The sequence below is a fragment of the Myxine glutinosa genome, chromosome 3 (assembly GCF_964187855.1).
Source record: "Myxine glutinosa chromosome 3, kmMyxGlut1.1, whole genome shotgun sequence".
NCBI classification, from domain to species: domain Eukaryota; kingdom Metazoa; phylum Chordata; class Myxini; order Myxiniformes; family Myxinidae; genus Myxine; species Myxine glutinosa.
The window spans coordinates 192,937,475-192,964,171 of NC_136263.1; the positions used below are offsets into that span (position 1 = coordinate 192,937,475).

The 26,697-nt window shown below is 40.5% G+C and overlaps 1 protein-coding gene across 2 annotated transcripts in view; it reads left to right on the forward strand.

Annotated features, from left to right (window-relative positions):
• NPLOC4 (NPL4 homolog, ubiquitin recognition factor) overlaps window positions 1-26,697 on the forward strand; it is a 95,959-nt gene that overhangs the window by 21,489 nt on the left and 47,773 nt on the right. For both annotated transcript variants that reach the window (XM_068109600.2, XM_068109601.2), the window contains exons 10-11: window positions 8,658-8,729; window positions 15,134-15,260. In XM_068109600.2, coding sequence (XP_067965701.1) covers window positions 8,658-8,729; window positions 15,134-15,260 — 199 coding nt within the window. The remainder of the gene's footprint in view (window positions 1-8,657; window positions 8,730-15,133; window positions 15,261-26,697) is intronic.

The following is a 26,697-nucleotide window of genomic DNA, read 5'->3' on the forward strand; positions in this document are numbered from 1 at the left end:
AACTCTCCTCCTATGGTATCCATGGAAATCTCCACGCTTGGCTTGCGGACTTCCTCTCTAGTCGTAGTCAACGTGTGGCCCTGAATGGGTTTCTCTCATCTCCTCTTCCTGTTCAGGCTGGAGTTCCCCAAGGCAGTGTTCTGGGCCCTGTGCTTTTTCTGGTCTTCATCAATGATCTCTCTGACTCTCTTGAAAATCCTCTCTATCTCTTTGCTGATGACTCCACTCTCTGCCGCTCCATTCCTCATCCCTCAGATCGGCAGTCTGCAGCTTCCTCACTCTCTGCAGCCGTGGACAAAATCACAGACTGGTAAAACTAGTGGAACATGTCTTTCAATCCTGACAAATCTCACACTCTTACTATGTCTCTCCGAAAAGACCGACTGGAAACCCCTCCCATCTACTTTCTCAACAATCCTCTCCAAGAAGTTCTGTCACTCAAGCTTTTGGGTCTCACTGTCTGCAATGATCTTTCCTGGGAAAACCACATTTCATATCTGGCCTCCAAAGCCAGTCGCTGACTGGGCATCCTCCGTCGTGCGAAGTCCTTCCTTGGCACACCTGAGCTCCTCACCACATACAAGGCTTTCATCCGCTGCTCAATGGAATACTGTTCTCCCCTCTGGGCCGGTGCTCCTGCCTCACACCTAGCTCGGCTTCACGCTGTTGAAACCAAAGCTTTCAGAATCATTGGAATCTCCCGCGATGAAGCCAACTCCGGGGGCCTTTCACTTACTCACCGCAGGCAGGTTGGTGGGCTTTCTGTCTTCTACCGACTCCTCTCCAGCCTTGCTACCCCAGCTCTCTCTGGGCTCTGTCCCCCAAATATTCCTGCAGGTCGCAGAAGATCTGCCTGCAACCCTCTTTTGGTTAAACTGCCAAAATCAAGACTCTCTGCTCACCTTCACTCCTTCATTCCTCTTTTCTCCCACCTCTGGAACAAACTCCCTCACTCTCTTCAATCCCACTCTTCCCTCCAGGTCTTTAAAACAGCTGTTCACCACCATCTCTTATCTTCCCCCATCCAAAACCTTGATCTTTTCTACCCCCGCTAATTTCACCCCAGATTCACTTTTTTGAAATACCAACTTCCTTCCTGGAAGTCCTTGCAGTGTCCTTGTGTTTTATACATCTCCCACCCCTCCCCCCCTTCCCACGCCTCCTCCCCCCAAGCCCCCCCCCCCCACAGATCTCCCGACGTCTCTGCTCTCAAATGTTGTGTTTGTGTGCTTCCCCTTCTCTCCCCATCTTGTGTACCTCTACCCTTATTATATGTTTTGTGTGTCTGTTTGATTTTTTTTTTGTGTGATAAATGCTAGCTAGCTCTTTCACGAGCCTCGATCCTGTATACAAAAAAATAAAATAAAAAAAAGCACTCAACACCAGTATAATGTTTATCGCGGAATATTTGGCAATGTGAGTAATTGATACCAATTTCCTGGCTCGTATGGGGAAGTCGCCTTGGGATAAAATCTACCATATAAAACTGTGTGTGGTGTGTGGTATTTTTGATGTGTCTGTCCTCCTTCATAAGGATAGGTTTTGAAGGCTTTGAGTTGTGCTTTAGGAGGGATTTGAGTTGGGGAGTTTAAGGGGAAATCTTTGAACACGACTTTGTCAACCGGTTAAAACACCTAAAAGAGTGAGGACCCAGAAGACCCAATGGACCCCCAACACCCAAAATGCCCTGTCGACTGTTAAAGACACAAAGAACTCTGATGATCCAAAATACCCCAAAGAACCAAAAGACCCTGAAGACCCAATGAACCCCGAAGACCCTGAAGACTGTTGAAGACCATGAAGACCCAAAATACCCTGAGGACCCAAAAGACCCTGAAGGCCCTTGTCATATAGTCCAGAAGGGAGGAGGACCCCAAACACCCAAAATACCCGGAAGACCCTGAGGATCCAAAAGACCCCAATGACACAGAAGACCCAAAAGACCCAAACAATCCTGAGGACCCAAAATACCCCCAAAAACCCCTAAATATGCTGAAGACCCAAAATACGCCAAAGACCCTGAAGACCCAAATGACCCAGAGGACTTAAAAGACCGACAAATCCATGAAAACCCAAAATACCCCAAAGACACCAAGACCCTTAAAGATCCAAAAGACCACAAAATACCCTGAAGACCCAAAAGACGCCGAAGACCCAAAGGACCCAAATAACCTTAAAGACCGAAAAGAGCCCGATGACCCAAAATATCCCGGTTACTGAAAGGATTGAAAAGACCGAAAAGACCCCAAAAGACCCCAAGCCCCCAAATATCCAAAAGACCCTTAAAGACCCAGAAGACCGAAAAGATCCCGAAGACCCAAAATACCCTGTGGACCCTTAAAGATCTGAAAGACCCCAAAGATCCAAACAATCCAAAAGACTGAAAAGACCCCAGAACCCCTTAAAGGCCCTGAGGACCCAGTGGACCCCAAATTACCCCGAAGACACAAAATACCCCGAAGACCCTAAAATACCCCAAAGATCCAGATTTAGGACCCGAATGACTCAAAAGACTCAAATTGCCCAAAAGACACCGCTGAACCAGAAGACCCAAAAGATGCTGAAGACCCAAATGACCCAGAGGACACAGAAGACCCCAAGGACTCCGAAGACCCAAAAGAAGAGTAGTTATGCCTCTTACATTGGAATTGTAGCCGGTGGCTTGCAAACTGAGTCTCAAGGTCGGTGTACAGAAGCGGTATTTTTTAAATCACAATAAATACAAGGCACAGGGAGGTGAAATTTGCTGCACGTGATGTGCAATGTGCGCAGAGTAAAACGAGTGTTCATTTACGTCTGTAGGATGTCTGACAAATAAAGATGATATGAGCATCCCTGACACTAGGCCCAGACTTCAGACTTTGGCATGCTCACGTGGCTGTACCGTCAAAAACTTTCCAACCCGTCATTTTTGATGGGCTTTATACGAGTGTTTAATAAAAAACGATTCAAGCACCACCAGCCAGGACACAAGTAGACAATGATACTAACCTCTACGTGGTTCTGCCCTTTTGCCCACAGGCTCTTAAAATATTTGATTATTTGATTGAAGGGTCAAAAAAAGTGTCTTTAGCAAGAGTTCAACATGAATTGGACTTGTTAAAAAACTACATTTTGTGGAAGTACACCTGATTGGAGTCAATGTTTCACAAATCGTTTTCAAATAAGGGGTAAAGAGGTGTGAATCTGACAAAATTAGACAGACAGAGAGGGTGTGTGAAGAATTCCATGGATGGGTTTGGGCCGGGGGGAGAGTGTATGAAGAATTCCATGGATTGGGAGGTGGAGAAGGGTGAGTGGAGAACTGCATGTACGGAGAGGGAATGTGGAGAATTGTACGGATTGGAGATGGAGGAGGGAGGTGTTTGAAGAATAGTACGGATTTGGGTGGGTATGAAGGGGTGTTTGGAGAATAGTACAGATTTGGGTGGGTATGAGGGAGGTGTTTGGAGAATAGTACAGATTTGGGTGGGTATGAGGGAGGTGTTTGGAGAATAGTACGGATTTGGGTGGGTATGAGGGCGGTGTTTGGAGATTTGTATGGATTTGGGTGGGCATGAGGGAGGTGTTTGGAGAATAGTACGGATTTGGGTGGGTATGAGGGAGGTGTGTGGAGAATAGTACGGATTTGGGTGGGTATGAGGGGGGTGTTTGGAGAATAGTACCGATTTGAGTGGGTGTTTGGAGAATAGTACGGATTTGGGTGGGTATGAGGGGGGTGTTTGGAGAATAGTACGGATTTGAGTGGGTATGAGGGGGTGTTTGGAGAACATTACGGATTTGGGTGGGTATGAGGGAGGTGTTTGGAGAATAATGCGGATTTAGATGGGTATGAGGGGGTGTTTGGAGAATAATGTGGATTTGGGTGGGTATGAGGGGGTGTTTGGAGAATAATGCGGATTTGGGTGGGTATGAGGGGGTGTTGGGAGAACATTATGGATTTGGGTGGGTATGAGGGGGTGTTTGGAGAATAATGCGGATTTGGGTAGGTATGAGGGAGGTGTTTGGAGAATAGTACGGATTTGGGTGGGTATGAGGGGGTGTTTGGAGAATAGTACGGGTTTGGGTGGGTATAAGGGGGTGTTTGGAGAATAGTACAGATTTGGGTGGGTATGAGGGGGTGTTTGGAGAATAGTACGGATTTGGGTAGGTATGAGGGAGGTGTTTGGAGAATAGTACGGATTTGGGTGGGTATGAGGGAGGTGTTTGGAGAATAATGCGGATTTGGATGGGTGTGATGGGTGTTTGGAGAATAATGCGGATTTGGATGGGTATGAGGGGGTGTTTGGAGAATAGTACGGATTTGGGTGGGTATGAGGAGGTGTTTGGAGAATAGGACAGATTTGGGTGGGTATGAGGGAGGTGTTTGGAGAATAATGCGGATTTGGGTGGGTAAAAGGTAATTTGGGTGGGTAATCTTTCTTGGGAAAACCACATTTCCAAGCTGGCCTGCAAAGCCAGTCGCCGACTGGGCATCCTCCGTCGTGCGAAGTCCTTCCTCGGCACACCTGAGCTCCTCACCACATACAAGGCTTTCATCCGCAGCTCAATGGAATACTGTTCTCCCCTATGGGCTGGTGCTCCTGCCTCACACCTAGCTCGGCTTCACGCTGTTGAAACCAAAGCTTTCAGAATCATTGGAATCTCCCGCGATGAAGCTATCTCTGAGGGCCTTTCACTCACTCACCGCAGGCAGGTAGGTGGTCTTTCTGTCTTCTACCGACTCCTCTCCGGCCTTGCTCCCCCAGCTCTCTCTGTGCTCTGTCCCCCAAATATTCCTACAGGTCACACAAGATCTGCCAGCAAGCCTCTGATGGTTAAACTGCCGAAATCTCGGCTCTCTGCTCACCTTCACTCCTTCATTCCTCTTTTCTCCCGCCTCTGGAACAAACTCCCACACTCCCTTCAATCCCACTCCTCCCTCCAGGTCTTTAAAACAGCTGTTCACCACCATCTCTTATCTTCCCCCATCCAAAACCTTGATCTTTTCTACCCCCACTAATTCACCCCAGATCCACCTTGTTTGTAATTCCAACTTCTTTCCTGGTAGTCCTGGCAGTGTCCATATGTTTTATGCCTCTCCCACCCCCTTTCCCATGCCTCCCCCCCAAAGACCTCTCCCTCCCACAGATCTCTCGATGTCTCCATGTCTCTCGGTTCCTGCTCTCAAATGTTGTGTTTGTGTCCTTTCCCCTCTCTCCCCATCTTGTCTACCGCTCCCGATGTTATTTGTTTTATGTGTCGGTTTGTCGGTTATGTGTCGGTTTGTCGGTTTGTCTTTCTGTGTGATAAATGTTCGCTCTGTCACGAGCCTCGATCTTGTATACAAAAAAAAAAAAAAAAGGGAGGTGTTTGGAGAAAAGTATGGATTTGGGTGGGTATGAGGGGGTGTTTGGAGAATAGTATGGATTTGTGTGGGTAGGAGGGGGTGTTTGGAGAATAGTACGGATTTGGGTGGGTATGAGGGGGTGTTTGGAGATTTGTACGGATTTGGATGGGTATGAGGGGGTGTTTGGAGAATAGTATGGATTTGGGTGGGTATGAGGGGGTGTTTGGAGAATAATGTGGATTTGGGTGGGTATGAAGGGGTGTTTGGAGAATAGTACGGATTTGGGTGGGTGCGAGGGGGTGTTTGGAGAATAATGTGGATTTGGGTGAGTATGAGGGGGTGTTTGGAGAATAATGCGGATTTGGGTGGGTATGAGGGAGGTGTTTGGAGAATAATGTGGATTTGGGTGGGTATGAGAGGTGTTTGGAGGATAGTATGGATTTGGGTGGGTATGAGGGGTGTTTGGAGAATAGTCCGGATTTGGGTGGGTATGAGGGAGGTGTTTGGAGGATAGTACGGATTTGGGTGGGTATGAGGGGGTGTTTGGAGAATAATGCGGATTTGGGTGGGTATGAGGGAGGTGTTTGGAGAATAATGCGGATTTGGGTGGGTATGAGGGAGGTGTTTGGAGAATAATGCGGATTTGGGTGGGTATGAGGGAGGTGTTTGGAGGATAGTACGGATTTGGGTGCGTATGAGGGGTGTTTGGAGAATAGTATAGATTTGGGTGGGTATTGGGGGGGGGGGGGGGTGTTTGGAGAATAGTCCGGATTTGGGTGGGTATGAGGGTGTGTTTGGAGAATAGTACGGATTTGGGTGGGTATGAGGGAGGTGTTTGGAGAATAATGCGGATTTGGGTGGGTATAAGGGAGGTGTTTGGAGGATAGTGCAGATTTGAGTGGGTATGAGGGAGGTGTTTGGAGAATAGTATGGATTTGGGTGGGTATGAGGGGTTGTTTGGAGAATAGTATGGATTTGGGTGGGTATGGGGGGGGGAGGGGGTGTTTGGAGAATAGTACAGACGGGAACGTAAATCTTTCCGTTCAGTCTGTATTTCAGTTTTGGACATGCCAAAGTATCCCTCAAAGAGTATATGATTGTGTGTCGTTCCCTAGTTAATTTTCCTGTACATCGAGTATGATGGGATGACGATGTGAATGCTGGGTATTTCAAGGGGGGAGGGGATGGAGAAGATCATGAATGTTTGGTATGGAAAAGGGACACCTTGATGTTGGGGATATGCAGTGGGGGTTTTTTTTTTTTTTTTTTTTTTTTTTTTTTTTTGTATACTGAATCGAGGCTCGTGAAAGAGCTAACATTAACTTCACAAACAAATCGACCAGACAAACAAAATACACAAAAAGAGGGAGCGGAAGACAAGATGGGGAGAAAAGGGGAAGCACACATACACAACATCCGAGAGCAGGGAGATGTGTGGAAGGGAGAGGGCCCGGGGGGAGGAGGCGTGGGAAGGGGGGGGGGGGGTGGGAGGGAGAAGTATAAAGCACAAGGACTTCCAGGACAAAAGTTGGTATTTCAAAAAGTGGAATTGGGGTGAAATTAGTGGGGGTAGAAAAGATCAAGGTTTTGGATGGGGGAAGATAAGAGATGGTGGTGAACAGCTGTTTTAAAGACTTGGAGGGTGGAGTGGGATTGAAGAGAGTGAGGGAGTTTGTTCCAGAGGCGGGAGAAAAGAGGAATGAAGGAGTGAAGGTGAGCAGAGAGTCTTGATTTTGGCAGTTTAACCAAAAGAGGGTTGCAGGCAGATCTTGTGCGACCTGTAGGAATATTTGCGGGACAGAGCCCAGAGAGAGCTGGGGGGTAAGGCCAGAGAGGAGTCGGTAGAAGACGGAAAGACCACCAACCTGCCTGCGGTGAGTGAGTGAGAGGCCCTCGGAGTTAGCTTCATCGCGGGAGATTCCAATGATTCTGAATGCTTTGGTTTCAACAGTGTGAAGGCGAGCTAGGTGTGAGGCAGGAGCACCAGCCCAGAGGGGAGAGCAGTATTCCATTGAGCTGCGGATGAAAGCCTTGTATGTGGTGAGGAGCTCAGGTGTGCCAAGGAAGGACTTCTCACGACGGAGGATGCCCAGTCGGCGACTGGCTTTGGAGGCCAGATTTGAAATGTGGTTTTTCCAGGAAAGATCATGGCAGATAGTGAGACCCAAAAGCTTGAGTGACAGAACTTCTTGGAGAGGATTGTTGAGAATGTAGATGGGAGGGGTTTCCAGTCGGTCTTTTCGGAGAGACATAGTAAGAGTGTGAGATTTGTCAGGATTGAAAGACATGTTCCACTTGTTTGCCCAGTCTGTGATTTTGTCAAGGTCTGCAGAGAGTGAGGAGGCTGCAGACTGCCGATCTGAGGGATGAAGAATGGAGCGACAGAGAGTAGAGTCGTCAGCAAAGAGATAGAGAGGATTTTCAAGAGAGTCAGAGAGATCATTGGTGAAGACCAGAAAAAGCACAGGGCCCAGAACACTGCCTTGGGGAACTCCAGCCTGAACAGGAAGGGGGAGATGAGAGAAATCCATTGTTGAGAAAGCAGAAGCAGCATGTCCAGAGTGGAGTGTCCAGGTCTGAAACCAAATTGATGATGAGAGATCAAGCCATTGGAGAAGAGGAAAGATTTCATATCTGAAGCAATGATGGATTCATGGATTATAGATAGATGAAGGGGAATGTGGATGTTAATTTCGATTGAGTCAATTGTAATAATTTGCTTAGTACGGAGAAGATCGATGAACTGATTTTGGTGTCGGGATACGCTGCTTGCATGAAGGGCCAAATACCTCCTCTTGTAGCCCTTCATTAACCTCACCATGATTTTAGAAAATACATTAAAACGTTCAACGAATATTTGTGTGGCCGTCATAGTCCGACAGGACATTGTTGAGGTAGCGCACTCACCTTTTGAACCGTCTCGTCTGGGTTTGCTTCCCCACCCGACTATAAAGTGTCGGCCTGGTGCTCCGCAGGCCAGATGTCAGTGTTCAGTTCCTCAGATGGACGTTGAACCGGTGTCCCGTCCGCTAGCATTGGTCAACAATGCCGCGGTGTATTTTGTAAAGAGTAGACGAGCTATCACCGGCACACTGAACAAATGACAAATTTCTGCTCGAACCTACAAGGGACACTTCGTCAGCTGTGTCACCGTGCTCCGAGCAATGACACAACCAGCAGCCACTTGGTGCATGTGAGACATGAAGAACGCTATTAGCGTACATTGGTTTGCAAGACACTTGGCGATTGGGTTTCTGATCTCCTTCGGAGGTAACCAAGTTTAATATTGCCTCTAAGAGTAAAAACATTAACATTGTTTCCCTTTCAGGTCGGATGGATTTTTACTGATCTCCTCACAGAAGACAGAACTCAAGGCACGGTTAAATACATCAGACATAAGGCAAGGACTTGAGTTTAATTTTTCAATTTTCTAAAACTTGGTTTTTCCATGTTTAAAAAAACTGAGATCACTCATGCATGGATTATGCAATTCATATCTTGGGTCGTCTGTGTGTTTTTTTTTTTTTTTTTTGTATACTGAATCGAGGCTCGTGAAAGAGCTGACATTTACTTCACAAACAAATCAACCAGACAAACAAAATATATAAAAAGAGGGAGCGGAAGACAAGAGAAGGGGAAGCACAGAAACACTTGAGAGCACACAACATTTAAGAGCAGGGAGATGTGTGGGAGGGAGAGGGCTTGGGGGGAGGATGCGTGGGAAGGGGGGGTGGGGGGGGGGTGGGAGAAGTATAAAACACAAGGGCACCAAGGACTTCCAGGACAGAAGTTGGTATTTCAAAAAAGTGGAATTGGGGTGAAATTAGCGGGGGTAGAAAAGATCAAGGTTTTGGATGGGGGAAGATAAGAGATGGTGGTGAACAGCTGTTTTAAAGACCTGGAGGGAGGAGTGGGATTGAAGAGAGTGAGGGAGTTTGTTCCAGAGGCGGGAGAAAAGAGGAGTGAAGGTGAGCAGAGAGCCTTGATTTTGGCAGTTTAACCATAAGAGGGTTGCAGGCAGATCTTGTGTGACCTGTAGGAATATTTGGGGGACAGAGCCCAGAGAGAGCTGGGGGGGGCAAGGCCAGAGAGGAGTCGGTCGAAGACGGAAACACCCATCAAACACCCATTTGTGAAACACCCATCACGCCCAAACTACTGGGCCAATTGCCACCAAACTTTACATTTCGACCAAATTGGGCCTCCTGTTGAACATAGGCTACTTGGTTTTTTTTATAACCATGGCTAATGATATTGCTAAATTAAATTCAAAATTATATTGTGATGGTTTGTGGGCGTGGCCTTGATGTCACACGTTCCCGCCCCCTCCCAACGGCAACCCAGAGTCCCTCACCCTCTCCACCTCACACCTCCGAGACCAAAACCACAAGATTTGTGTGAGAAACGCCCTGTCCCGTCCAGGTCCCTCCCCTCTGGGGGGAGCTCCTTGCCCTGCTTAATTAATTCCCATTTGAGTTGAACCTTTAACCCTCCCCTTTTTTCCCCTTCCTCCCCCATCCCTTAGACAAAGCCTCCCATCTGCAGACAATGACTCTGAGGCACCACCAATGAGCACTCATGAAAGACTTGCCCCAACCAGCCCGTGAAAGTAGGGTTATGTACCATATTTGAACTTTCAAAAAAGAGAACACCCTGGAGTGATCATGTATCATTGGTGTATATTGTGAGGGACTTGCCCTGGCTGGTTCATGTGAGACTTGGGCCGGAGTCATTGGGCGATGTTTCCCCCCCCCCCCCCCCCCCCCCTGTTCAGAAGTGAACAATGTGTTTTTTTGTGAGTGACTTCATCGTGTTGTTTTCTTTTTCTGAAGCTTAAAACATACTTTGACAACAAGTGTATTAATTTGAGTCCTCTGTGTCCAGATCCTGGTGGAGTGATGCAATACATCATCCCCATGTTGTTTGTATTCGGGTGGAAGGGCTTTGTGGCTGGAGTTTGAACCCTCCTTGCAACCTCGTCAGGATTGTGGAGAGTGGAGTTAAATGTTTGTTGGTCAGGTCCAGGCACACCTCCCTCCCCGGCTCAGCCGCTGCTCCTCCGGCCCGCCGGGAAAAGTCCTAAATTGATATTATTGACAATCCAAAAGTCACAAATTGATGATAAATAAGTCCAAATTGGTATTAATAAAGAAGTCCCAAATTGGAATTATTATTCATAAAAAGGTCCCAAATTTACAATCGGTCCCCAACTGGTATTGTTGTCAATAGAAAAGTCCGAAATTGATAGTATTGATAATAAAAATGTCCCAAATTGATAACAATCAATCAATCAATCAATCAATCAATGATTGATTGATTGATTGATTGATTGAAATTGGTATTATTGTGAATTTTTCAAAAGTCCCAAATTGGTATTATTATTAGATCGCAAAGGTATGTCCTTCTGTCTGTCATGCTATCCCTCCGAAACAGTTGGGCAGAAATTCACCAAACTTGGTCGTTATGATCACCCCATGGCACAAAGGTGCAAGAGTAGTAACATCTTTGCCCTGCCCCCTGGGGCGGAGTCAAAAGGTCAAATACCAAAAAATGCAATTACGGGTACATTTTAAAATGAAACTTTGTATGTGCAATCAACATTGGGGGTGGGGGGGGGGGGGGGGGGCGAATGAAATATGTAACAATTTATTGGATTTTTTATTTTATTTTTTTTTGCATACATAATCGAGGCTCGTGAAAGAGCTAACATTTATCACACAAACAAATCAAACAAACACACAAAATATATAAAATGGGGAGTGGTAGACAAGATGGGGAGAGAAGGGGAAGCACATAAACACAACATTTGTGAGGGACATCAGGAATGTGTGGGAGGGAGAGGGCATGGGGGGAGGCGGCATGGGAATGGGGGGGGGGGGGGGTGGGAGAAGTATAAACACAAGGACACCAAGGACTTCCAGGAAAGAAGTTGGTATTTCAAAAAAGAGGATTTGGGGTGAAATTAGCAGGGGTAGAAAAGATCAAGGTTTTGGATGGGGGAAGATAAGAGATTGTGGTGAACAGCTGTTTCAAAGACCTGGAGGGAGGAGTGGGATTGAAGGGAGTGGGGGAGTTTGTTCCAGAGGCAGGAGAAAAGAGGAAGGAAAGAATGAAGATGAGCAGATAGTCTTGATTTTGGCAGTTTAAACATAAGAGGGTTGCAGGCAGATCTTGTGCGACCTTTAGGAATATTTGGGGGACAGAGCCCAGAGAGAGCTGGAGGAGCAAGGCCGGAGAGGAGTCGGTAGAAGACAGAAAGACCACCAACCTGCCTGCGGTGAGTAAGTGAAAGGCCCTCGGAGGTAGCTTCATCACGGGAAATTCCAATGATTCTGAACAACAGCGTGAAGACGAGCTAGGTGTGAGGCAGGAGCACCAGCCCAGAGGGGAGAGCAGTATTCCATTGAGCTGCGGATGAAAGCCTTGTATGTGGTGAGGAGCTCAGGTGTGCCAAGGAAGGACTTTGCACGACGGAGGATGCCCAGTCGGTGACTGGCTTTGGAGGCCAGATTTGGAATGTGGTTTTCCCAGGAAAGATCATGGCAGATAGTGAGACCCAAAAGCTTGAGTGACAGAACTTCTTGGAGAGGATTATTCAGAAAGTGGATGGGAGGGTTGTCCAGTCGGTCTTTTCGGAGAGACATCGTAAGAGTGTGAGATTTGTCAGGATTGAAAAACATGTTCCACTTGTTTGACCAGTCTGTGATTTTGTCCAGGTCTGCAGAGAGTGAGGAGGCTGCAGACTGCCGATCTGAGGGATGAGGAATGAAGCGGCGGAGAGTGGAGTCATCAGCAAAGAGATAGAGAGGATTTTTAAGAGAGTCGGAGAGATCATTGATACAACAACACACACAACATGCATTTTAAGGCCATTTTCCCTGCTAGAGCGGGGGTTAGCCTTGTGGTCCCCATGACAATCTTCTCCATTTTGCCCTATTTTCTGCATCTCCCCTTGTTAACCCCCTTGCCCACATTTCTTCTTCCACCATCTTTAGCCAAGTCTTTCTCGGTCTTCCCCGTCCTCTACTTCCTTCTACATTAATTTCCATCACTCTTCTCAACCAGTCACTTTCATCCTTCCTCAACACATGACCAAACCATCTCAACTTGTTCCTCTTCACAGCATCAATCACAGGCAATATTCCCATCATCTTTCGCAATTCATCATTTGTCTTCCTCTCTCTCAACGATACTCCGCACATCCATCGAACCATTCGCATTTCCACCCTTTCCAGCCTTCGTTGCTGCTCTACATTCATTACCCATGTCTCGCTCCCATAAATCATAACACTTCTCACACATGCAGCATACACCTTTCCCTTCAGCTTCAGCGACACTCCCCTCCTCATCAGCACGCCACTCAGGTCCCGAAACTTCTTCCATGCACATCTCACTCGAGCAACCGTTGCCGAGTCTGATCCACCTTCTCCATTCAGCATGTCTCCGAGGTAGCAAAATGTTTTCACACCTTCCAGCTTCACGCCGTCTCCAAGATCCAACTCAACATTTCCTCCATCTGCAGCTCCCTCTGTGCACACCTTACATTTGAATGTAGCTGCCACACTGGTAAATGACCCTCTCAGACCACTACATTTTTGATGAACCCACTCAGCGCACATTGTACATTGAATGGAGTTCACTCCGACACCCTTCCTGCACACAGCACACGGCCACTTCCCAGTTCTTTCCACCTCACCACATGCTTTACCACTTGCCATCACCTTCGTCTTTCCGATATTCACCTTCAGACCTTTTGTCTCCAGACTTTCCTTCCACTTGTTCATCTTTTCCTTCAGTCCATCCATACTTTCCGCAATCAACACCAGATCATCTGCATACAACAACTCCCACGGTAAACCCTCCTTTACGTTCTGAGCCAGCACCTCCATCACAGCTACAAATAGTAGTGGACTTAGTACCGACCCCTGATGCACTCCCACCTTCACCTCAAACTCACCACTGTTCCCATCCTTCGTCCTTACAGCTGTGCACGCTCTTTTGTACATTGCCATCACTACTCTGATCAACCATTCCTCCACTCCTAACTTCCTCAATGCCCATGTCAATACTTTGCGTGGAACCCTATCGAATGCTTTCTCCGAAATCAAAGATCATTGATGAAGACCAGAAAAAGCACAGGGCCCAGAACACTGCCTTGGGGAACTCCAGCCTGAACAGGAAGAGGAGATGAGAGAAACCCATTCAGGGCCACACGTTGACTACGACTAGAGAGGAAGTCCGCCAGCCATGCGTGGAGATTTCCTTGGATACCAAAGGAGGAGAGTTTGGTGAGCAGAGCGTGGTGCCAGACCATATCGAAGGCACGTGATATGTCGAGGGAGACAGCTCTAATTTCCTGTTTGGCATTGAGGACCTCCATCCATTGTTGAGACAGCAGAAGCAGCATGTCCAGAGTAGAGTGACCTGGTCTGAAACCAAATTGATGATCAGAGATCAAGCCATTGGAGAAGAGGAAAGATTTCATATCCGAAGCAATGATGGATTCCATGGCTTTGCTGATAATTTGGAGAAGGCTGATTGGTCTGTTGTTGCTAGGATCTGTTTTTGCACCTTTTTGTGTAAAGCGGTGATGTTGGCTGGTTTCCAAGCAGATGGCAGTTGACCTTGAGCAAAAGAGAGGGTGAAGAGAACAGAGAGAGGGAGTGAAAGAGCGGAAGAACAGGATTTTAGGACCCGTGGGCTGATGCCGTCAGGTCCAGTTGCAGAATCGGAGTCGAGGGTTGACAGAAACTTTTCCACCTTGTCAGGAGCAAAGGACACAGAGGCCAGGAGGAGCTGGGTACGACTGGGTACGGTGGGTACAGAGAGGGATGGGTTTGGGACACATGATTTAGAGGCAAACACAGAGTTGAGACATTCAGCTTTTTCACGTGCGGAGTCAGCTGTGTAGCTGTTTGAGGTAAGGGAGGGGATGGAGGGGGAACAAACACCAGAAACAGATTTGACCAGACGCCACCAGGATTTGGAAGAGGGAGACAAATAAGAGAGTTCGGTCTTGCGAACGGAGAGATATTGTTTCCTGGCTCTCCTGAGGGTGGACACACACTTGTTTCGGGCTTTGTGAAAGGAAATGAGATTTCCTTCCTTTGGATTTGCTTTCCAGGAGACGAAGGCAAGTTGTTTCTGGGCAACAGCCTAACCACAAGATTCCGTGTACCATGGACGGGAGGAAGGGTATGACAACTGAAGACGAGATGGGATAAATCTGTGCATGAGAGAGAGCAATTTACTTTGGAAGAATTCCCAGGATGAGTTGATGTCAGAGGTGGTAGAGATGGGAGACAAGTCCAGATGATTGATGGTTGCTTGAAGACAGAGCCAGTTGGCCTGAGTGAAATGCCAGACTCGTCGACACTGAGGAGGCTCCTTGAGAATGGTCAGAGAGATGTCCACTTTAATAAGCACATGATCAGATGAGCCGATTGGAGCAGAAGAAGAGCAGCAGACATTTTCAGGGAAGATAGTCATAACCAAGTCCAGAAGAGAAGATGCTCCGTTGACTGAGAGATTCTTGATGTCTTGATGTCTTGATGTCAGGGTCATTCCTGATGTAATTATTTTGCCATCTTTCAACTTTGATTTAGGTGGGAAGTGTGGGGAGTTGCGATGGCATGGCATCGACCTCGCTCTAGTTTATATTGTAAACGTTTGTACTTTTGGAGAGATTTGTTCGAGCACTTGCAATTGAACTGAAAAATAAGGTCTATATTTTACCAATGTCTCATCTCATTTTTTTCGCTTTCGAATTATTTTTGATTATCATTCATTTCCAAATCCTATCAGGATTCGCACTTCTTGAGTGCGGAGGAGTGCATCATGGCTGGAGACTTGCAGAACAGACACCCAAACCCATGCCATCTTTCTTCTGGTGGACACTTTGGTTCCAAGTTGGTCACAGTAGTTGCAACTGGTACGGATTGTGCTGACCAAGCGTGTGATATTGTAGCTTTGGTAGGAAGAATGGGAGGGATGTGCAGCAGGTGTTGTTTATTTATATGTATATATATATATATATGTATATATGTTTGTATATATGTGACATATTTATATGTATATATGTGACACGTAGGTGTAGTCAAAGCTGCGTGGTATATATATATATATATATATATATATATATATATATATATATATATGTAGGGGAAAAAGGTTGATACTGGGACACCCGCACCCAAACCCACTGGGACACCTAAAATGGGGCTTTTTGACTGGAAAAGGGGGTGAAAAGGCACAAAATCGCTGAAAAATGGCCCAAAAGTCCTAAAATCGTTGTTATTTTGCCCCAAATCGTGTGTTTTTTTAAAGTGGGTTTTTGGGAAACCCTCACCTTTTTTTCGCCATACACCATGCTAGTTTGAAGGGGTGATATAACTTTTTTATAAGACAAAGCGAAGGCGAAGCCGAGCGGCGTCTTTAAAAAAAGTTATCAAGTTAGTAATTCTCTAGCCTCACCAACGGTGAGGCAATACAGGGTTCACTGATTGTTTGCGGTCCTTTGGTCCTTCTGTTTATTACCCCCTCTGCCAGGGATCCCACTGCTCATGTATCGAGGTTCACTGTTTGTCTATGATCCCACTGCTCATGTATCGAGGCTCTAAAATCCACCTACCTGTGATCCCCCGTTTATTACCCATTGACTCATGTATCGAGGTGATTTAGTACATCCCCCTTTTAGCAAGAGGCATGATATCCAAAAGGAACCGATGTGTTCCCATCATTATTTAAATATCGTTTATCATCATATGCACCAAGTGCCTTCTTAAGAACTTTCTCGGAATATATTTTATGTTTATAACTTCTTATTCCTTTAATATTTCTGTACACAACCTCCTTTGTATCCATCGTGTTTTTATAATCATCAAATCCGAGAGTTTGTTTTATAACCCCCTTCTTTATTCCCTTTAGCTTTTTACCAGTTTCAAGTTTATCCCCATCAAAATATCTATACGCATATGACTTTGCTCTAAGGCCAATAAATTCACTCATAATTTTTCCTCCAAGTTCATCTTTAAATTTTCCAATAACTTTTTCATTGGCTTTTGAGAAGGCCTCTTTCCTCCCATCTTTAAACCCAAGGTAATTACTCGTGTCATATACTTCAGAATTATTTATCATGTCTTTAAAAACATCATCAGTTTTGATATCCAATATAAAGCTGTCTGTGTCCATATACATCAGCTCAACTTTTTCATTATATTTTGGTTTCAGATTCTTATAATAAAAATCATACATCAAGGACTTTGATAAATCAAGAACTGTAGTCCCAATGTAGATCGGCTTATCCATTTTAATTTCTTCCCTTAGCATATTGATCCCACAAAAGTTTTCATCAAAAATTGTTATACTAGCAAAGTTTGGCTTGTTGATTAACCTAGAGGCCTGTTTCCATGTTGTTGTTAATCTGATATCCCTCCTATTTCTAACATTTTCCATCGTCTTAACAAACACTGAATTATTCATTAACTTATAAAAATCTTTCTCAAATGGAGTTGTTCCCTTTGTTCTCATCTGAGTGTTGTAGTCAATATATTTTGCCAACCAATGACTCTGCTTAAATTTTATTATTCTATGAATTTTTTTCCACAACTAATCCGTTATTGATACACTGAAGAAGATTTCTCTGGTGGAGAACATAATTCTTTTTATCAAATAATGTTGTTAAAAGTTTCTCTGTTGTTGTCTTAACATTAAATGACTTTTGATAATCACTCAACCATTCTTTTTGAGGCGTACCCTTTGAACAAGCAAATGGAAGATCCTGATGTTTTGAATGGAGTTCTTTTGGGTATTTTAAGTCGACTTCAAAATAATACCCAACCTTCCAATTATCAAGATCCTCTTGCGTGTTATTTAATAGCTCATTAAAAACTTCTTGTTCATCTTTCTTTGGAACCCATTCTAACCCACCATATGGAACAGCTTGGGACATTGCCCAACCATACAAGTTATTCGCATCATAATACATCAAGAAAGAGCTCTTTTTCTTGGAATCATAATCTTGAAGATACTTGTTGTTTGCTTTCGCATATCTCTTTTTACAAACCTGGGAAATTCCTCCACGTTTTGCCTTCTCAATCATTAGGAGCATATCAACATCTGTAATTAAATCAATTTCTTGTTTCGTCATCTTTAACATTGCGCTCCATGCTAATCCTGGAGATGTAAAATAATGTGCTGGGTCTAGTTCATATCCCTTTAAACAAATATCACGGAATGATTCAAAAACGTCAGCCAAAAGAAGGACATCCGTTTTCAAATACAAATCATGATAACCCCCCATGTTTTTAATCCCATGTTCTTTCCAAACATTTTGAGCGTGTTCATATTCTTTATCCGTTATCCCAATATTGTTGAGTTCATTCCAAAAATCATCTTTGCTTGGCAACTGTGTATCGTTGAACCTTTCAAACGAATCCATGTAGTCATATGGATAAATTCCCTTTTGAGTTAATAAATTTGTGTTTTCAAAAGCTCCTTCAAGATTAGGAAATGACTTTAGATTGTTTACAAGATTTCCCAAACCACTTGCCATAAATTTAAAGGAGTCAAGAAATCTTATTTTGGTTAATGGACTTGATGGGATTATCTTTGTGTAAGAAATATAATTTTGATCTGTACTTGGAATTGCTGTTATTTTTCCAGTCGTTTTTGTCAACTCTCTTATAAAAAGATGTGTGTCATAATGAGAATTATTATGTAGAAACACAGGTATAAACTTTGGTTTTTCTTTAATTTTTTTATTCTCCATGATAATTTTTGTTAATCGAATACAATCATTTTCAAGATTTTCTACAAATTTTTCAGGAGCCTTTGGCCCCCGGTATCCAACTACTTTATTTAATTTATCACCAATTCCAGATTTAATATAATAACAGAAACCACAAGGAATGTGCTCTTGATATTTTCCACCATCATTACATTTTTGTAGGATGCTCTCAAAATCAGCATATATAACAAATGGGTGTTTAATTGTTTTCTCTGTGTCTTTAAAATAAATTGAAGAACCCTTGTCTGGCATCTTAACAACCGTTGATTTATGTTCACTACAATATTTAGAATGTCTTCCTAACCGCTCCTTTGTCTTAAACCAATTTAGACATCTTGGGCACACATGAATTTTGTTTGTTCTCTTTGTTAACTGTGTTCTTACTAACTTTGCAAAATCTTTAATAAGTACATAATGTGAATTATCTCCATCCTTTATCAAAAGAAGATTAATATTTATTGTCTTCAGATCTCTTGAGAAATAAATTGGTTGAACATTCAAATTATCAGTTAACCCATAAACATTAACAGACATGTTATTTAACTTTTCAAATCTCTTTACATCTTTAACTTTCATCGGCATCTGAATATTTCCCAATTTTAACTCATTCTCATACTTATAATATTTTGAAGCTCTATGTGGATTTTTCCCATGGTCAACTGGGTGAAGATGTGCAAGAATAGACCAGATAAAACATTTATTATCATTATTTTTTATATTGATTATAGCCTGTTTCCCCCTAATTTTTTGTGGAAGATCAATGTAAGATGATCCACTAAGAGGCCCAGAGCTAACAACATGAACATCAACAGAGTTTGTTCCACCAATAACCCCTCCACTTTGTACACCAAGCATTGCATCCCAACCACTATAATCATGGCTTTCTAACCCGGGGTGTAAATCTTCTCCAAAATCTTCAAAATTTTCATTAGCATTTACAATATATTTATTATCACACCTCTTATAAATATCATGAGTCTCCCCATCTTTTGTTGATTTATAGTTTATCCCAAAATAATATTTAAATGGACCCATTTCCTTAAAAGTTTTTTCAAAGAATTTCCTAAGTTCAGGTCTAATATTCCCAAAGTTTTCATTAAAATTATCTGTATCTGATTCATCAAAAGAAAATCTTATAATTTTAACGTGGTTCTTAAATGCGTTGTCTTGTCTAGAAACACTAAACAATTTTTTCCGATGAGAAGCAGTTTTTAGGTGTATCTTATATCCAGCTTTTAGAATATCTTTTTGGCACTTGTTGCATCTCATGGTTAATGAGGGGGGAGCTAATTTTTTTGCATGACCAGCAGTGGTTAAATGTCTTTTAAAACTAGATTTATTTATAAATTTTTTACAAGGCTCACACTTTATTTTTTCCTGTCCAACTAAATCATTCTTATTTACCCCAAGATGTTTTTTAGTTTTATTATGTTGATAAATAAACTTAACTGACACGTTGCATTTTTCACAAAAAGTCATATTTATAGGTGAACAATCTTGTGAGATTTTGGCACTCATTTAACTATGAATCTTTCCTTAAAGCCACGCACATTTGGCACCAAGCCAACTTTTAATCTGACTCAGAACTTTGAGATTCAAGGAAGCTCGAGAAATCACTCGTTGTGTCATCATCAATAAAGCTTGATTCATATTCATCATTTGAGCACAGGCTATCAGAATCATAGGAATCTTCATCCCCAATTGTTTCTCCATCACTATCATGACTTGTGAGATCTTCAGAGTCAGAATCTGAATAATCCCATGAATCTAAAAAATCTTCTAAATCGTAATTACTCATATTTATAGGGCTATAATTCATAGTCTGATTCTTCAGAGTCAGATGGTAGAGGTGAATTTGGATGAAGACGTGTATATGTTTCTAGCGAACCACTTTTAATTATATATATTTTTTAAATTCTTTTAGAGTTTTCTTCTTCCAAATAATCTTGATAATCATCATAAGCCGTTTGTCTTTTTTCTTCTTTGGGATATGGTTGAACTGGTTGATCTGAATACAAGCGTATAAATTTGTCTAAATTAAACATTAAAGTAAAATTTCTTTCCTTATGATCTATTTCAATTTTTGATAGATGCATGATGCCTTCAAAATTACAAGAAACCATCTCACCAATAAGATGGTCAACATAATCTTTTAAATAATAACCGCCGCAAGTATCTTTAACTTTATTCATAAATGTGAATCCAAAAGACCCTCCCATAGTTTTATCATAAAATGTTTTTTGTTTAAGGGTTAGCAAATTGAAAGCTTTTTTAATTTGATCAATAATTATTGTATCAACACTAATAAATTTTTTATTACACATCTGAAAATGAATCTCTCCAACAGACCATTTTAAATCAGATATATTTTTAATTGAGCTTCTTTCCAAATATCTTGGAGGAGAGTGGCTCAATAACGTATCAGTTTTTTCAAGAGGATCTCTGAGAATTCCGCTGAAGAAATCAATTGTGTTTTGAATTGTGTGCCCCATTTATATATGAAAACTTTACTTAAACTAAATTACATTTCCATCGAGCCCAATAATTTTTCTTTCAATATCCTTTTGGATAATAATATTTTTTACATTAAAAGTTATCTTCAAATAATCTTTAATTATAATTGACCTAAATGTCATCTCCCCGGTTATGATTTTATTATTAACATCAATATCTGTTTTATTAAAAAATATACATACATCTCCTTTACTTGAGTTGATGGTCTTATCATTAAGTTCCAAAGAAGTGGCGTCCAATTTTTCACCAATCTTTTCATAAATAGCCATTAGAAGGGGGGAGACATGATCCAAATAGACTTTTATCGATTTTTTAGCTGGAATAGAAAATCCGCGGCCTTTAAACATAATTGATGGACTAATATTATCATTTAATTCGGGATAAACCCAAAAATTACCATATTTATCTTTGTTCAACTTTACATCTTTGACACAATCAATAGAACCTTCGGTAATAGATTGAAATTGGTCTTTTGTGTTGTGAAACATTGTATTTATTAGTGAATAAACTTGCATTTAGTTTAAGTAAAAATTTACCACATAAATATGATAAGTTCTGAAGGATATTTAGAATTTCCAGACTCCCCATATGATAAATTAGAGAATTGTCCGGCTTGTGATAGAATAGGGCTTAATAATGAGGGTTCATATAAACAATGTATTTTCTGTGATTTAATTTTAATTAATGATAATAAAAAATATAAAAAAATATATAACTCTTTTAAATTAGAACCAAAAATGAATTACTTTACAAGATTAATAAGAGAGATGAATGTTAAGTATTGTGATGATAATACACCATTTCTTTCAAGGGAAGAGACTAATTGTATTGAGGAAATGTATAAGGGTTTAATGATATTTATTATTCAAAATAATTTTAATGGAAATGTTAATACAAGATACTATATAAATAAAATAATGAATTATTTTGAAATTAAACCTGAACTCAGGATAAAATATAGAGTTTCTAAAATAGCTCAAAAAAAGTTAGATGACTTGTTTTCCAAATATATAAATGAATGATTTTTTACCCGTTTGGGAAAATAAGATAAAATTTAATAACCATAAAAACATTCCAAATTCATTGAGATGTCTAATAGTTGGTTCAAGCGGATGTGGGAAAACCTGTTTACTTTTAAAGATGCTCCTTGGTTCTAATTTTTTAGATTATGATAATTTAATAATTTTTACAAAGTCAAGTTTTCAAGCCGAGTATCAACTACTCTCACAGGGTTTTAATGCGGGTCTTAAAAAGGAAGACATTATCGGTTTATTTAAACTTCAAAACAAACTAAATGATTATAATATTGATGATATAATACAATTATTTTGTGATACACAGAAATCAAAATCGAAACCCATAACTTGTATTCTCAGTGATAATACGGATGATATACCTTCACCTCAAGATTTAGATAAATCAAAAAAGAACCTCGTCATCTTTGATGATTGTGTTAATGAGAGAAACCAAACAGTAATGGATAGCTACTATACAAGAGGGAGACATTCTTCTTGTAATTGTATATATCTTAGTCAATCATATTTTCAACTCCCTCGACGCTCAATAAGAAACAATGCCAATACTTTTATTTTATTTAAGTTAAATTCAATAGATGTAAATAATTTTTGGAGAGATAATTGCTCTACGTTATGTAGTAAAAAAGAATTTGAAAATTATATGAAACACACGATTGGAAAATATAAATATATTGTTGTGAAACAAGATGAGATACTAAATGATATTTTTCAATACTAAATGAATACCGAAGAAAGAGAAAGAAAGTTTAAGGAACATCAACAATTAGTTTCAAAAGTTGTTAAACAACAGGAAGAGATAAAGAAGAAACGGAAACAGAAACTAACTGGTGAAGAAGCCTTTGAAAGAAAACAAGAGAAATTCTTTAAACCACTTTTGAAAACTCAACACCCTACAGTTCCCACGGTAGAATTTACTCCGAAAAAACTTCAAATGCTCAAAGATTTTAGTCAGATAACAAAACAAGAACTTGGTGAATTAGAATATAATGATGAAGAATTATTTCGGAAACTTGAGCAGGTAAATCAACCCCCTAATTATGTTGTGGAAGCTCTTCAAAACAATGAATATTCGGCGGGTTCAAAAACCAGAGCAGGTCTCATTCCAACAGAAGAACCAGCAGTGTTTCATCTTGTGGAAGAAAAGGTATTGATATTTAATGATGAATTGATGTTCTTGAGTTCTACTCAACCAAATGTTAAATTAACTCCAAGATTAATGTTTCTTCTAACAAACCCCGGATTCAGCGGTTCAAAATATTTTGAGGAACCACTTGATATGGAAAGAGAGGAAGATAGAGTATATATTGAGTTGTTAAATACACTTGATTATGGAGTTTCTGTTGCTGGTAAAAGTAAGAAGAATGAGAAGGAGAAACATATTATTGATGCTTTAAGTAAGCTTGGTTCGGGTGTTAGTTTTCTTCCAAATGACCCATCACAATTAGTTAATAGGCTATTATTGTTATTAGGGAGTAAGAAGGCTGGAAACAACAATTGTTTTAATGAATCCTCAGCCATTTTAGATCAGTTGATGAATATGAAAATAATTAATAAATGTCAATACAAAGATATTTTATTAGATATTAAATAAGATGAGAAGCACAATTCTTAGTTTTAATTTCACAACGAGCGATTACACAGCTTCATTCCCTTACCCACTACAACTTGACCCCCTTACCTCATATGAGGCATCTTTGTTGTCAATGGAAACTTACAATACCCTTTTTAATATCACAGAGAAAAACAACAAGTTTAGTTATAATCCAGGCACTGCCTACAAAACTTTAACCGTTTCACCCGGTGCTTACGAGATTTCTCAAATATCTTCAGAAGTCTCTCGCCTTATGAAAGAAAAAGGTGATGAACCAAAAAATATTGTAATAGATATTCAAACACACACTTCAAAATCAACTATTAAACTAAAAAATAATTATAAAGTTGATTTCACGATTGAAAATTCGTTCAGAGAGCTATTGGGTTTCTCTTCAAAAAAGATTGAAAATAACGGGACGTTTTACAGTGATAATGTTATCCAAATATCCTCCGGTATAAATTCAGTATTAATTCATTGTGATTTGATTGATGGTGCTTATAACGATGGAATAAGAACAAATACAATATTTTCATTCAGTGCATACTCAACCCCGATTGGTTATAAATTTAATATGGAACCCAAAAATCTTGTCTATTTACCTGTGTCAGGAAAAACCATATACAGAGTAAATTTTAGGATAACCGACCAAGATAATCGTATGATATCCTTTAATGATGAAATTATATCCATCAGAATTCACCTACGTGAAGTTTTTCAATAAATAAATAATGGTTATTGTGAGAAAACACGAGTTGGGAAAATATAAAATAATTACAGGGGAGGACATGTTCCTTTCACCAGACTATACAAGGTATGTAGGTAAAGGATACTATAAACCTAAGAGACAACGGGGTGTGGGTCATCAATTTCGAAATAAAGGAGATGGGATAATTGATACTCTAATGGGTATTGGTTCAACCATTCTTAAACATAAAGACCTAATTGGTTCAACTGCTTCTCTCATGGGAAATGTAGCGGGTGTTGTAAAGAGTATAAAAGATGCTCAAAAGGAGTCCCATAAATTACAAGCAATCAAAGAAATTAAAAAAGGTAAAACTCAACTATCTTCACAAGAACGACAAAAAATCATTAAAATACTTGGGTCAGGGTTTCAACAATTTTAATACTATATAAATACAAGTATGGAAGCGATTGATAGTATCTATGATTTGGATGATACGATTATCATTTCAAACTCTACTAAAAAGGAAGACTATTTTAAGGTAAATGCTATTACAGGAACCGACTGGAATTCAAACGGAACAAAACGTTTTGAAATAAATAATCAACAAACTTACTTGAATATAGCTGATAGTTTCTTGCTGTGTAAATTTAAATTCACTAAGGCTGCGAATAATACTAATGCTACACTCGTAAATGATTTCTTCTGGAAAATGTTTGACAGTGTCCGCCTGTATATTGGAACACAAGAGGTTGAAGCGGTTGATTATGTCTCTGCTACATCTGAAATGATGAAATTTACACTATATTCGTTTGGTGATAGAATGGGTAAGGGAGCTGTTGAAGGCTTTATTCCTGATATGTCAACGGGAACAAACACAGACCCTGGTTATAGTCAAAGGAAGTCAATGTATAATGATGACGCAAAAGCTGAGAATAGTTTTACCGTAGCAGTACCTCTTAAAGGTATATTTGGATTTTGTGATTATGATAAAGTTTTGTATGGTCTTAAAATTAGATTTCAACTACAAAGGAATGATAATGTAAATAGATTGCTTTTTGGGGCTGAAAATGCTTTTGGCGACAATAATAAATTTGTTATTAATGATTTGTGTTGGTATATCAGTGAATATACTCCTAATCTTAAAACGGAAGAGATGTTAAATAGAAGACTTAACTCAAAGAAACCGTTAAATGTATCATACCTTAAAAGAAGATGTCAACACGTTAAACTGGAACACACTACCTACACTTGGAATTTGGGTGTTCTTGAAGGAAAGCCACGATACCTTTGGCTCATTTTTTAAAAACCAGATGGAGAGGAGGGTACTAATAAGAATAATGCGCTGAGTGATAATGCTAAGGTGAAACAACTTCGGGTTTCTCTTGATGGCACATTTTATCCGCGAGATAGATTGGAAATTGATTGGGAAAAAAATGATTATGCGGAAGCCTACAAGTCCTACCAAAAGGTGTGTGAAAGTAATGGTAATAATGATCCTATTTTGGATATGGTTGCATTTAAAGGTTTATATACAATCTACGCAATTGACCTGAGTTCTCAAAAGGAAACTATAAAGTCTAATCGAGTGGATACTTCTCTATACATTGAAAGAGGGGAGAATGAAGAAGTTGATGCTTATTGTTTGCTTTTGGAGGAAACAGAATTACAGATTAATACAGATAATGGTGTTATGATTAATATCACATAGGTTTTTTCTCATAAATAAATGGTAGGGGTATATGTTAATCAAATCAATCTTAATAAATTAACATCTTGTATTCAAAATCAAAAGCCTTGTATTATTAATGTTAATACAATTCAAAGAAAAGGAGCTGTAAGAATTGATGTTTTACTCACACACACACACAAGTAAAAACACTAAATGATGTTGGATCACTTAAAATTAAAATGACGAAACCTATGTTAAAGAAATATTCAATAGACGAGTCAAGAGGAGGATTTCTCCCGTTTCTAATTCCTTTATTTGCTGGTTTAAGTGCGGCGGGAGCATTGACTGGTGGTATTTCAGCAGCGGTAAAAACTGCTAACGAAAGGAAGGCACAACTAAAAGCTCAAAAAGAATTGGAAAGACATAACAAGGAGTTGGAGAAACAAATTAGTGGAAGTGGTGTAATTGTAGATTTTGCTCAAAAACTTGAAAGTTTACCTGATAAAGCTAGATTGTTGGTTGGAGATATGCTTTCCTCTATCGCTCAAGCGGGTGTTAAACTAACTAAACGGGGTAATGGATTGTATCTTTCTCATAAATAAATGGATAAATGGTTTAAACAATTTGGAAAGAATACAACGTCAAATATAGAACTAGCCAAGTATTGTAAAACACTAAAAATTGATAACGTGGTAATCTGTATGAGAGATGAATTAACACATATAAATAAGAATACAAAGAATATTATTATGAATTTAGACACACAGAATGGTTCTCATTGGGTTTGCATTCATAATAGTCAGGATAAATATTATTTTGATAGTTATGGTATGCCACCACCTGTTGAAGTAATACAATTCTTACAGAATGGTGTTTATCAAACATTTCAAGTTCAAGAAATTAATTCTAAATGTTGTGGTCAATTATGTTTATATGTATTATTTCAACTCAACAATAATGAAAATTTTTATGATATCATTTTTAATCTAATATAAATGACTTATGTTGGAAAAGATGGTTCTATCTTTGGAAAATCCTCCCAGGATATTGATTTATCAAATTATTATACAAAGGCACAGGCT